This window comes from Hyperoodon ampullatus, assembly GCF_949752795.1.
Source record: "Hyperoodon ampullatus genome assembly, chromosome: 14".
Classification (NCBI taxonomy): Eukaryota; Metazoa; Chordata; class Mammalia; order Artiodactyla; family Ziphiidae; genus Hyperoodon; species Hyperoodon ampullatus.
In genome coordinates this window covers 45,625,415-45,640,541 of record NC_136927.1, presented here as the reverse complement: position 1 = coordinate 45,640,541, position 15,127 = coordinate 45,625,415, and the positions used below count along the sequence as shown (strand labels likewise).

The 15,127-nt window shown below is 38.8% G+C and overlaps 1 protein-coding gene across 1 annotated transcript in view; it reads right to left on the bottom strand.

Annotated features, from left to right (window-relative positions):
• LOC307063466 (S-adenosyl-L-methionine-dependent tRNA 4-demethylwyosine synthase TYW1) overlaps nt 1–15,127 on the bottom strand; it is a gene marked incomplete at both ends in the record, with an annotated part of 146,220 nt that overhangs the window by 110,411 nt on the left and 20,682 nt on the right. The window contains 2 exons of the mRNA XM_079719631.1: nt 3,605–3,657; nt 7,913–8,030. Coding sequence (XP_079575757.1) covers nt 3,605–3,657; nt 7,913–8,030 — 171 coding nt within the window. The remainder of the gene's footprint in view (nt 1–3,604; nt 3,658–7,912; nt 8,031–15,127) is intronic.

Genomic DNA, 15,127 nt, shown 5'->3' with positions numbered 1-15,127 from the left:
AGTCCAGGAGGCACAGAGAGTCCCATACAGAATAAATCCAAGGAGAAATACGCCAAGACACATATTAATCAAACTGTCAAAAATTAAACACAAAGAAATCATATTAAAAGCAGCAAGGCAAAAACAACAAATAACACACAAGGGAATCCCCATCAGGATAACAGCTGATCTCTCAGCAGAAACTCTACAAGCCAGAAGGGAGTGGCAGGACATAATTAAAGTGATGAAGGAGAAAAACCTGCAACCAAGATTACTCTACCCAGCAAGGATCTCATTCAGATTTGATGGAGAAATTAAAACGTTTACAGACAACCAAAAGCTGAGAGAGTTCAGCACCACCAAACCAGCTTTACAACAAATGCTAAAGGAACTTCTCTAGGCAAGAAACACAACAGAAGGAAAAGACCTACAATAACGAACGCAAAACAATTAAGAAAATGGGAATAGGAACATACATATCGATAATTACCTTAAATGTAAATGGACTAAATGCTCCCACCAAAAGACACAGAGTGGCTGAATGGATACAAAAACAAGACCCATATATATGCTGTCTACAAGAGACCCACTTCAGACCTAGAGACACAGACTGAAAGTAAGGGGATGGAAAAAGATATTCCATGCAAATGGAAACCAAAAGAAAGCTGGAGTAGCAATTCTCATATCAGACAAAATAGACTTTAAAATAAAGACTACTAGAAGAGACAAAGAAGGACACTACATAATGATCAAGGGATCGATCCAAGAAGAAGATATAACAATTGTAAATATTTATGCACCCAACATAGGAGCACCTCAATACATAAGGCAAATACTAACAGCCATAAAAGGAGAAATCGACAGTAACACAATCATAGTAGGGGACTTCAACACCCCACTTTCACCAATGGACAGATCATCCAAAATGAAAATAAATAAGGAAACACAAGCTTTAAATGATATAATAAACAAGATGGACTTAGTTGATATTTATAGGACATTCCATCCAAAAACAACAGAATACACATTTTTCTCAAGTGCTCATGGAACATTCTCCAGGATAGATCATATCTTGGGTCACAAATCAAGCCTTGGTAAATTTAAGAAAATTGAAATTGTATCAAGTATCTTTTCCGACCACAATGCTATGAGACTAGATATCAATTACAGGAAAAGAGCTGTAAAAAATACAAACATATGGAGGCTAAACAATACACTACTTAATAACGAAGTGATCACTGAAGAAATCAAAGAGGAAATTAAAAAATACCTAGAAACAAATGACAATGGAGACACGACGACCCAAAACCTATGGGATGCAGCAAAAGCAGTTCTAAGAGGGAAGTTTATAGCAATACAATCCCACCTTAAGAAACAGGAAACATCTCGAATAAACAACCTAACCTTGCACCTAAAGCAATTAGAGAAAGAAGAACAAAAACATCCCAAAGTTAGCAGAAGGAAAGAAATCATAAAAATCAGATCAGAAATAAATGAAAAAGAAATGAAGGAAACGATAGCAAAGATCAATAAAACTAAAAGCTGGTTCTTTGAGAAGATCAACAAAATTGATAAACCATTAGCCAGACTCATGAAGAAAAAAAGGGAGAAGACTCAAATCAATAGAATTAGGAATGAAAAAGGAGAAGTAACAACTGACACTGCAGAAATACAAAAGATCATGAGAGATTACTACAGGCAACTCTATGCCAATAAAATGGACAACCTGGAAGAAATGGACAAATTCTTAGAATGCACAACCTGCCAAGACTGAATCAGGAAGAAATAGAAAATATGAACAGACCAATCACAAGCACTGAAATTGAAACTGTGATAAAAAATCTTCCAACAAACAAAAGCCCAGGACCAGATGGCTTCACAGGCGAATTCTATACCATTCATAAAAATTAATTCACAGACCCAAACATAAAAGTTAAAACTACATATGAAGCTTCCAGAAGAAAACACAGACTATCCTTGTGACCTTAAAGCTGACAAAGATTTCTTAAAATACAAAAAGTACTAACCATAAAAAATAAAATGATAAATTGGACTTTATTCAAATTAAAAACTTCAAAAGAAGGACTTCCCTAGTGGCACAGTGGTTAAGAATCCACCTGCCAATGCAGGGCACATGGGTTTAAGCACTGGTCCAAGAAGATCCCACATGCCGCGGAGCAACTAAGCCCATGTGCCACAACTACTGAGCCTGCACTCCAGAGCCTATGAGCCACAACTACTGAGCCCGCATGCCACAACTACTAAAGCCCACATGCCTAGAGCCCATGCTCCGCAACAAGAGAGACCACCGCAATGAGAAGCCTGTGCACCGCAATGAAGAGTAGCCCCTGCTCACTGCCACTAGAGAAAGCCCGCATGCAGCAATGAAGACCCAACACAGCCAAAAATAAATAAGTTAGTTAATTAATTCATTTTTTAAAAAACCTTCAAAAGATACCATTAGGAAAATGAAAAAGGAAGCCACAGACTAGGAGAAAATAATCATACTGCACATCAGGCAAAACACTCATATCCACAATATACAGAGAACTCCTACAAGTCAATAATACAAAGTCAAGACAACTCAACTTGGGTAAAATATTTGAACAGACACTTCACAACTATGAAAGGCCAATATGCACATGAAAAGGTGCTCCTCATCATCAATAGTCATCAGCAAAATGTAAATTAAAACCAAAATGGTACCACTTCACACTCATCAGGAAAAAGATGTGTAATCCCACATGATGATGAGAATATGTAGCAACTTTCATAAATTGCTGATGCAAGTATAAAATAGTATGACCACACTGAAAACAGACTGGGAGTTTCTTATAAAGTTAAATATATACCTGCCCTACAACTTAACAATTCCACTCCTAGGTATGTACTCAAATGAAATCGAAACATATGTTCACCAAAAAAACCATTGTACAAACACATTCATAGCCATTTTATTCATAATAGCCAAAAACTGAGAACAACTCAAATAACTATTAACAGATTAAAAACTGTGGTATGTTCATACTACTGAATAGTACTCACCAATAAAAAGGGATGAACTACTGATACACATTACATGTGGATAAATCTCTGAAACCTTATGTTGAGTTTAAGAAGCGACTTGCAAAAAGCTACACATTATATGATCCTATTCATGTGAAATTCTACAACAGGCAAAAGTAAACTACAATGATAGCAATGAGAACAACTGTTGCCTGGCTGTGGAGGAGGGGGTATTGACCAGAAATGGGCATAAGTGAATTTATCAGGGTGAGGAAAGTAGTCTATAGCTTAATTCAGGTGGTGGATAAGGGTTTTTACATCCATCAAAATATGCTGAACTTGGACTTCCCTGGCGGTCCAGTGGTTAAGACTCCATGCTTCCAATGCAAGGGCCACGGGTTTGATCCCTGGTCGGGGAACTAAGATCCCACATGCCATGCGTCATGGCCAAAAGGTTTAAAAAAAAAAAAAAAAATCTAAACTCATTTGACTAATTCATTCAAAATCATTGCATTTTATTAAATGTAAATTATACCTTTAAAATGGTAAAATTCATTGCATATAATAGCCATATAAAAGTTGCATAAAACAGAAATAATATTTGAATAAAAACAAATACCTTTGTCCACCTGCAAAGCTTCACCCCAGAGTGGCTCCCAATCAACTGATAACCTGAATGAAAAAACAGGGAACACAAAGTTGAACTGATTCAAAACCTCATATCAAAAAGTGATTATAAAACTGTAGCCAAGTCATTTTTATTTGTTTAAATAATGATAGACAACAATCCAATGCCCCTAAGGTTTAATTCACCAGGATGATAATACAATTTAAAACATGTATGCATCTAATAACACAGACTCAAAATACATAAAGAAACAATAAGCTTATCCAAAATCACAGGGAGATAATTTAAGATCTCTCAGTATATAACAGATCTCATAGATCAAAACTCAACAGAGCCCTAAGATCTGAAGCAACACAGTAAACTCGATCAAGGACACATAGAGAGCACTGCACTCAACAACTATAGGGTGCACATGTTTTTCAAAGACCCAAGGAACACTTATGAAAATGAACCATGCACTGGACCATACAGCAAAAACAACTAACAGTATATTTCAGTACAATGAACGACTGGGGAACTGTCATCAATAATCTTCAAAAATAAATAAAGAATCAGATGGGCAACAGGAGATTAAAATAAATATTGCCCCCAAAAGTGGGAAAATCAAATTCTAGGAAACTGACATGAAGTCTTAGCACCGCTCCACAACCTATTTAAATATTTTGAGCCACGTAAGACACGAAAAGCATGGAAAAGCCACGCCAAAGCAATCACATTTCCTTATTTTAACAAACTAGTAGAGCAAACAAGTAGAAAATTCTGATTTCAGAAAACATTTAATAAAGTCTCTCATGAGGCTTCAAGTAATAAGCCACAATTATCATGAGTCTCTTGCACAAAAAGACTCTTGACTTGCAGATAAACGAGGTAAATGGAGAAATACAGTCTGGATGATGGCATAAGTGGATCAGTGCCTGGTTAAACATCCATATTCATAGGGTGATGATTAATGGAACAAAGTCAATTTGGATTACAAGTCTCTAGTGGCAACATTACAGGGCTTTGTCTTCTATCCTCTTCCACATTTATGTAAACATTTCGCATATAAATAAAGCACTGCTTATCTACTTGAAGATGGAACCGAGTCCAACTGATCAGCTAATCTCAGATACAGAATAAGCATTTAAAAGATCTCCAGAGAAAATTCTAGTTCTTTTGGACTCCTACATTATATGTTGCTCATACCACTATCATAGAAATCACACTCTATTATATTAGGTCTTTATATCTTTCTCTCCCAAGATACATAGGATTCTACAAAATTCTGCATTTAGGTAGGTATGAAAAGACTGCACAGTATAAGATGGAGAGACCTGTAGCTGACCACAATACACACTACGCAGTTACTAAAACTGCAGTGCAGGATTCTGCTTGTAACCAAGATGCAGTAACAGAGGACTTACTCTCCCACCTGAAATACCAAAAACTGGACAAAATACATGAAACAACAGTTTTCAGGACACAAAACATCAGGCAAAAAAGGAAGATGATCCAAGAGAGATGGGAAACAAACAAGGTTGAGCCCTACCATTACCCAAGCTTATTGCCTTGAAAGTTGCCAGGCTGTGCAGCAGGGAGAGACGACACAAGCAGAGCTCAGTATTCTCCCCAAGTTGAGGACACGGAAGTAGAGAGGGGAGCCCCTGTGGCTAAAGTTTGCAAGATTGAGTACTGGAGAGACAAAAGCTACACAGAGATTGAACTCAAGGGTCTGCAGAGGATTCCTGTAAGTACTTGCTTGAGTACTGCTTAGTGCATATGTGAGAGAAAAACTACCCAAAAATGAGAAAGAACCATCTGAAAAGATTAAAGACATGCCTGGTACTCACAGCCAGCTGGGAACTGTGCCTGTTCCTACCAGTCAGAAAGAAAACCTCAAGATTCCAAGGCATTGGGCAGAGTACACAGAAGTGTTTTGCCTCAATGGTGGGGGAAAAAATTAGCTGTATAGTGAGCCAGCTCTGGTCTCACCCAACAAATCATAAAAGCAAGATGAAAAGGCTCAAGCTGTTTCCAAGTAATTTATCTTCATCCCAGAACAAAGCTCAAGAATGTTTATAGGAACTCAAAAATAACCAGTACCCAAAAATATAAAATTAGATCTGGCATCCAATCAAAGATTACCAAGCATGCAAAAAGATAGGAAAACATGACCAATAATGGAGAGAATAATCCAGCAACCAAAACTGACCCAAAAATGACACAGATGTTAGCAGATAAGGACATTAAAACAGTTATAATTGTATTCCATAAGCTCTGAAAGTTAAGTAGAGACATGGAAGATAGAAAAAGACCTAAACTGAACTTCTAGAGATGAAAGCTACATCTAAGCTGGAAAAAGATGCTGGATAGAATTACTAGAAGATTCAACTTAGAGACGAAAAGATTACTGAATTAAACTTGAAGACAGCAATAGAAACTATCCAGTCAGGTAAAGCAGGACAGAAAAAATAATTTTAAAATATAAAAAGCACATCTGTGAGCTATGGGTCAAATTCAAGTGGCCTATTATACATGTAATTGGAGTCCCCAAAAAGAAGAAAGAGAGGGGGTGGCAGAAAAATATTTGAAGAAATAATGTCCAAAATTTGTCCAAATTTGATTAAAACTATACATCCACAGAACCAAGAAGCTCAACAAATCCCAAGTAAAGAAGCATGAAGAAAATTACACTGAGACATATTATAATTAAAATCATTCTAAATCAGTTGTTAGAAGAAAATCAGGGGGTAAAAAACATTACATTTGAAAGGAATGAACAAAAGATGACTGCAGAGCCCTCATGAGAAGCACTGTGATCCAGCAGACAGTGGAATAACACCCTTAAAGTGCAAAAAAGAAAAAAGCTGCCAATTCTAGACACATCAAAAAATATCCTTCAAAAATAAAATTAAATTAAATAACAAAAAAAATCCTTCAAAAATGAAGGCAAAAGAAAGCCTTTTTCAGATATACAAAAGCTGAAATAATTCATCACCAACAAACCCACACTACAAGAAATGCAAAAAGGAGTCCTTCAGGCAGAAGGAAAAGGCCATCAGACAACACGGATCTTCACAGAGGAATGAAAAGTACCAAAAGTAGTAACTACATGAGTCAATATATAAAATTTTTTCCTAATTATTTAAATCTGTAATAGATAATTGTTTAAACCAAAAGAATAGCAATGTAGTACAGGGCTTAAAACATGTGTAAAAGTAAAATGTATGAAAACACTTGCATAGAGGTTGAGGAGGGCAAAAACAGAAGTGTTGAAGGTTCTTCCACTTTACATGAAGTGGTATAACACCACATGATGATATACTGTGATACAGTATAGTATAAAACCTCAAGCAACCACTAAGGAACAAAACAGTGCTATAGCTAATAAGCTAACAAAGGATGTAAAACAGAATCATATAATTTAAAAAACAATCTAAAAGAAGGCAGTAAAACAAGAGAAAGGAAATCAAAGAACACATGAGACAAGTAGAAAACAAACAGCAAGATGACAGATTTAAGCCTCTTATAAAAATCACTTTATTCCCATATGAATGAGACTTTTAATTCTGCATCAATACTGACAAACTGAACAATAATCAGAAGTATTAAATATGATTTGATGTAAAAAAAATCACTTTATTCTACTCTAATTAAAAGGCATATATATTTCTATGTAAAAAAATCTGTATATTTTTGTCTGTCTCCTCTAATAAGTTGAGAGCTCCTTGAAGGAAATATTTCAAGTATCTTAAGTTCCTCTGCATTGCTGGAACTGTCACATAAAAGGATCTCAATAATTATAGAAAGAGGGAGGGAGGGAAGGAAGTCGGTCTACTCACCCCCAGTTTATTACTCTTTCTTCTACAGGAAACCAATATCATTCGTTCATTCAATTGCAGCCTTCTTCATAAGGTAGGACCACAGAAATCCAGATATACTTCTACATAAAACACTTCTAATTAACCCAGCCTAATATCATATGAGGTTTAATAATTTCCCCTTAATAAACAGTGACGTGTAAAGAAGTCAGTGATTGCACCTTCCATCTGCATACCTGAGCCTCACTGATGGTAAAGAACCATCCCGATAAACCAAGCAAAGAAGAACCCTTGCTGGTCCAGGCAGCCAACACACAAGTGATCCACAGAAACAAGACCGTGACTCCTTAAACAGTTACAGCTGCCACGACCACACAGCAGCTGAGCCAACTATAGCGGGACTTCTTTATCTTTGTTCCTCTTGGCAATCCCTATTTTATGTTTCCTCTTTTAGAATGCTTAAGAGTGTAGAATTATAACAGTTCTTGAGGACTTTCACCTTGTTTAGTAAGGGCTTCTCGGAGGGCAGGAGTTATCATAGCTCTTCTTTCACTGGCTTCATTCTTCACTGTGCTCCTGATCAAACTAGTTTCCCCTTCCTGCTGCTCCTTTTCTCTCTGTATTAAAATGAAAAGAATGAAACCCATAATTGGTAATGGGCAAGGGAAATAACAGCACGACAATCATACGCACGTAGCATGGATAAAAGGGTTCATCACGAACCACACAGCCCATAAACCTGTTCTCTTCCAAGTGATCACATTTCCAGTCACACACTGAGCTAAAGACACACCAGGGGCTTCTTTATTTTTCCAAGAAAAGTAACTACATATTCAAACACATACATCCATAAAACATAAATCAATAATCCACTTATCTAGACGTCAAATAGTTTTCACAATCTGAGTACAGACAGCTGACCAACTTCAGCAAGTTATTTCTCTAAATTTCAATTTCCTCACCTGAAAAGAGAGAAAAGGAATATCTATGGAGCAGAACTGTGTTGAAGATTAAATGAAACAAAATTACCTGGCACAATGCCTGATACATAATAGGATTTCACTAAATTATAGCAGTGCTGGTTATAACATCTGCAAGCCCCAAAAACAAGTCAAAGAGTTGCTCTGAGCTGCCCAGCCACCTGCTCAGAACCCAAGTCACTCCACCACCTCCACCTGCAGCCCCAAAGGCTTCTTACAGAAGATCCCATGGTGAAAATTTGTCTTCAGTGATAGAAATAAATCTGAAAGATAATATAAAACTGTGTTTCCTTTTGACTTTGGCCACTAGAAAATTCACAGCACAACTCTGATCACTGTATCAGGCCTTGCATCATCCTTGTCTTATATTCTGTCAGTGACGTCATATTACAAGATGACCCCCATTCACCCTTTACATTGACTTCTTCCTCTCTTTTTAAATCTCATTACATGTATATATATTTTAAAGTTATCTCAATACCTTTTTGGAAGACGGTTAAAGTGCTAATTAATCATTTTGAGACAACCCACAAAGTCTGTGTTACACTTCAGAGGAGACATTCATCAGATCTTACTAAGAGCTGCAGAAATCCAAAATAAGTCACCTGAGCAGGAGCCCTACCACCGAGCCCTAAACTACCCTCAGTGCCTGTCCATTTTCAGTGTCTAGATCTAGACCCCAGTGAATTAGTGAGCAGACTCACAACGCCCTTTCTACCTAAAAGTGACAACACCTCACAGATGACATGATGCCTCGGGTCTGTGTCAAACTAATACAGAAAAAGGAGGATAATCCATGTTTGAACCTGGGCAGGAAGTGAATAGGGATTTGCTGTCCCACCAGGGACTTCCCTGGTGGTGCAGTGGATAAGACTCCACGCTCCCAATGCAGGGGAACTGGGTTCGATCCCTGGTCAGGGAACTATATCCCACATGCATGCCGCAACTAAGAGTTCGCATGCTGCAACTAAGGAGCCCGCCTGCCGCAACTAAGACCCAGTGCAACCAAATAAATATTTTTTAAAAAGAATCCTATGGCTTGTTCTTTTTTTTTTTTTTAAGTCTATTTCAGACCCAAAAGCAAAGATGTGAGCTTGAGTTCCAAGGAAGTCTTGTGGTGGAGCAAAGTGAACTAACCTTGACCTTGAGAGCATTTAAATGTCTCTGAAGTAATTCCAAAGCAAGTTACTGTAATTCCCTACTAATCATGCAAGAATTGATAGTAGGTGGCAATATCTGCCCTCAAAAGCCTGTCACCACAAAATATCACCAGCTTAACTGCTTACCCTAAAGGCCATGTAAATCCAAAACTAGACCCAGCATAACACTGGCCTCTGACCACTGTGCTCAGAGCTCCAAAGACACCCCATTATGGTTTTAAACATAAACTTATGACCCCCATAAAATGAACACACTCTTAAAGAATGGCCATGGAGGGCTTCCCTGGTGGCGCAGTGGTTGAGAATCCACCTGCCAATGCAGGGGACACGGGTTCGAGCCCTGGTCCAGGAAGATCCCACATGCCGCGGAGCAACTAAGCCCGTGCGCCACAACTACTGAGCCTGCACTCTAGAGCCTGCGAGCCACAACTACTGAGCCTGCACGCCTAGAGCCCATGCTCTGCAACAAGAGAAGCCATGGCAATGAGAAGCCCGCGCACCACAACAAAGACCCAACGCAGCCAAAAATAAATAAATAAATTTTTTTTTTTTTTAAATGGCCATGGAACACTGTCCATGTCCCAACACTAGAGAAATTATCTATTATAAAATGTGAGTGCAGCTACTCCAGATTCAATCATCTGGACATATAATTCACATGGAAAGAGAGCAGCAGCTATGATTAAAGGTCTTGGGTATTCAGGACAAACATTTATCATTCTTTCCCTCTATGACAGTTTAGTCCTATCTTGCATACGCAGCAGTAACTCCATTTCTGAAAAGAAATACAATGGTTCACAACACTCTCCAAGGAAGTGCAAAGCCCCATTCAAATGCGAATTCTAATCTCCTATCTGCAGACATTATCCCGTTTGCCCAGAATATAACAACATAACAACTGACATAGGACCCGTATATTTTTATTTATTTTTTTATAGCCGTTACATAGTCTAAGCAGAAATAAATGAAGATCCCAGAACTGGTCAATCTGGATTCCTTCCTCTCCTGCACACCCATTGGGCAACGTGTGACCAAGTTCTAAACTTTTAATTCTCAACGTATGGGTTCTCTCCATCCACAATGCCACTGCTTTTGCCACCAGCCTTGGTTTCACCTAAGGGACAACTGCAACAGCCAAACTAAAGTCTCCCTGTCTCCAACCTTCCACCCCTCCCCAACTCCCAAACCCATCACACTTGTCTTGAAAGAAAACGCATGCCCTCTCCAAGCTGCTATTTTCTTTTTTTTTTTTTTTTTTTGGCAGTACGCAGGCCTCTCACTGTTGTGGCCTCTCCTGTTGTGGAGCACAGGCTCCAGACGCGCAGGCTCAGCGGCCATAGCTCACGGGCCCCGCTGCTCCGCGGCACGTGGGATCCTCCCGGACCAGGGCATGAACCCGTGTCCCCTGCATCGGCAGGCGGACTCTCAACCACTGCGCCACCAGGGAAGCCCTAAGCTGCTATTTTCTGATACGCAAAATGGAAAACTGATTATAAGCTCACTTCCTAGGCACTTAGGAAAATGACTATAAATAAGTGAAAAGTTCTTTATAAATAAACGGAAATATATGAATCCGCTCTAATAATGGGAGCCAAAAAGTGGTATCAATTCTCTTAAAAAAAAAAAAAGAAAAGAAAAAGATATTATACAATATTACCTAATTCATTTTCACACCTTCATCCCAGAAACCACAGTACCACCCCAATATTGCCTAGGATAAAAACAAGACAAAAGGGGATTTGTTAAAGACTTTAAGGTAAAAATTCCACCTAGTTGGTTAAGTGCCAACCTTGGAGTTGAAGAGACGTCACCTTACATTTGAGGGTGAATTTAACACTTAAAGCCTTAAAAATAATTATGAAAGGAGAACCAGCTTCATGTTGTTACACTGCAGTACTATGCAGCCTTATAATCAGAACTGGACACACCGAGCTCCTTTTGTAAATTGAAATGTTTCTCTGGTGAGTAATTACCAAGCATCCGCCTTTATTTCCAAAACTAATGCTACTGATACCACTGTTTGTCTGCTTAACCCGAACATGCTGTGGGGAGTATTTTAGCAACATTTATTTACTGCAGGAAGAAAACAAGTAGCAATCTGCTTTACATTTACAAGCACAACATGAGAGAAACAGAAAATAAACAACCTAAGCATTGGCAGGCTCTTCCTGACTCCTTGTTCTCTAACCAAACTCCTCAGCTTCCCTTCTGGGGAGGCAGCAAAGGGGAGTGAGACAAAGAGATGGAGCCTGGGCTTGGTCCCACCGCTCAGGAGGCAGCCATCCAACTCCGGACAAACTGCTTTGCTTCTCTAAGCTTGTATCCTGCCCTGTAAAATGATAAAGTGGAGGTGACAGTACAGATACCAGGGTTTTTGTGAAGACTGTACTTTGATTTCTCCTAATCGTCTGAACCTACCCTGGAGCTCTCTCTCCCCACACCTCCAGCCCACTCATCCTATTCAATCAATTCACATTGCTTCCCACTGCCTTTAGGACAAAGCTCACACTCCCATGACAGAGGATGAAAAGGCCTCTAGGATCCTGCCCCTGCCTTCCTTCTCTATTTCACCTCTCCACACATCCCCACTGCACTCCACTCTTAACATACCAAACTGCTTAGAGAGTTCCCCAACCTTGCCATATTCCCCTAACACCCCATCCCCTCGGCATGTGCAACGTTTCAAACTCTAGCTCTCTTGTTCTCAGTTCTCACTCCCACCCTTCAAATTCTCTTTGGCCCTAGAATTACTGCCTTGCTCCAGAGGGAGGGGGGTAGAAACCATGGTGGTATTCTAGTCAGACCAAATGTACCCCATTTGAAGATATCTCCTTAGACAATAATAGTTTATTAATTATCAAGGACATACTATGTGGCAGGCAATAAAATAAAGGCTTTAGATGGATTAACTTATTGTATCTTCAAAACAACTTTATAAAGCAGTTACTGTTATCGTCTCCCACTCTAGCACACAGAGTGAAATAACTTGCCCAGACACACAAGCTGAGATACTGTGACACCATGAAAGTTAGTGAATATTATTCAAAAGAGGTCTTACAGTAGGAGTGCTCTGGCCCAACTCTACAGCTGATGCTCTTAGGTATTAGAGCGTACTGCGTCCTCTGCAGTAACAACTAAGGCAATTAATGTGATGTAGAATGATGAAGAGGCAGAAAGCAGCTCAGGAATCTGCATAGATGGACCCCAAAGAAAATGCTCCCCAGAGATACAAAAAAGAAGAGCCAAGCAGTAATAACATCCATCACTGAATTTTAGTATACTGTCTCCAATATCAAATGAACACACAGGACACATCTGGAAACCCTGCTGTAACCTAAAAATAATGAAAAACAAAAAACGGGGCGGTTATTTTCATGCTGCACTGAAGTTGGAAATGTATGTATTTTTTTCTCCTAGATCTGATGATTTTATGAGTGATTTCTACGAGAAACCCGAAATATCATAAGCCAGCTGCTTAAGTTCATAAAGTCCAAAATCATTTCATTTCAAAAAATAATTTACATGGACATCCAAATTTTTCCTTAGTGCTTCTTCTCCAGTGCCCTCTAATGGACATAAGAGGAAAAAGCAAAGGAAAAAAATGGACCCGCAAACTATTCCAAACTCTTACAGTACCTGTGAAATTTGCTGAAAGTAGATCTTGTGTGTTCTCAGTGTGCACGCGCACACACACACACACACACAATGTTAGCAATATGAAGTGGGGATGTGTGGGCTGTAGTTAAGCATTGTACACACATATCAAACATCACATTATACACCCTAAAAAAAATCACATTGTACAACCCAAGTATATAAAATTTTATTTGTCAATCATATCTCAATGAAGTTGGAAAAAAAACTGTCCCAAACTCTTCACCCATTACAAATAAAGCTATAAATATCTTCTCTTAACTTGGTAGATCCAGAAATCTACCTAAAGCAGGCATCTCATGCTCTAAAATCTATCCCATTTCAAGACAGTTTCACTTTTAAAATTACGCAGATTTTTATTAAGAGTCATGAAATTATATATTTGCTTTGACCCAGTATCTCAACTTGGGGAAAATATAAACCAAGAAAATATCAACACTCTCTTTTAAGTAAAAAAGGTCTCAGACCAGTGCTAATTACAACAGCAGAAAACCTGAAAACAGACTAAATGACCAACTCTAGCAGAATGCGTAAGCAAATTTAAAATATCTAAGCGTATTTACTTCTCATTTCAATCTGTCAGGCTCTCAGAGCCTGTAGTGCATTTTCACGCACAGTTCTTATCTGACTCTCAACAACGCTGTGAGGAAGGCAGAGGTTATGGTCCACATTTCTCAGACATGGGGATTAAGGCCAGAGAAGATTAAGCTTTGCCCTAAGAGCGCCAAGTTACAAACTGGCTGGCCCAGGCCCTGAACCTACATCCCACAAACTTGTCATTCTCAACAGCTCCTCTGCCAGGGCTTCTAAAATACAAAAGCTACTAAAAATGACAGCGACAACACCAACACACAGAAGTATTAGGAAATAAGTAACAAAATGCTGCAACAGGAACAATCATAATTTTAAATTCGGAAAATAATTTTGGATTATATAGTTTAGTTTTACACTCATAGAGTATTTTTGGGTTATGATCTCTACAAAAGGAACCAAATATCCCAATATAAGAACGGGCATAGGACAGTGTGTAGTAAAGAATTTGGCCTTACCCAAAGAGAAGTCTGGCCTTTCCCCAGTTCCTGGAAAGTAGCCTCTAACCCCCTGGAACTTCTTGAGTGTTGGGAGTATCTTTATTCATGGTGGGCCCTTCAGAGGCACTTGACAGTTTATGCTATTAGGGTGACTCACGCCAAATTTTGGGGGTGCTATGCTGTAGGCTGGATTCAACCCCATGGGCAATCAATCAATCAGGTATGCCTACATAATGAAGCCCCCATAAAAACTCTGGACACCAAAGCTCAGGTGTGCTTCCCAGGTTGGCGATGCTCCACGTGTCATGTCACACATCCGTGCTGAGAGGGTAGCATGTCCTGAGGACAATGAATGAATGCTTCCCAGACTCTGCTCTATGCATCTCCTCCTTTGGCTGGTTTTTCTGTACCCTTTCCTAGCAATGAACCATAATCATGAGGGTGACAGCTTTCAGAGAGTTCTGTTAGTCTTTCTAGCAAATGACTGAATCTGAGGGAGGTTTTTAGGACCCCCCACAAACTTGCAGTTGGTGTCAGAAGTGAAAGCAGTCTCAGGAACTGGGCCCTCAGACTTTGTAGTCTAACTCCAGGTAGACAGAAAGAGATGCTTCACAGGAAAAAAAAAACCACATTCAATCTCACTCAAAATTAAAGAAATGCAAATTATTATTTTTTAAGGTTATTATTTTTCACCTTTCAGGTTGGTAAGATTTAAAAGACTGAGAACACCTGGGGGTTGGCAAGGGTATAGAGAAACGGGCATTCTCATCTCTCTCTTATGCAGTAAGAAGAAATAAAAATGTTTTCAGCTTTTTACAGGGCAATTTAGAAATATCATCAAAATTATAAAATTCTCTTTGATCCAGAAATTTCAATTTTACAAATTTAC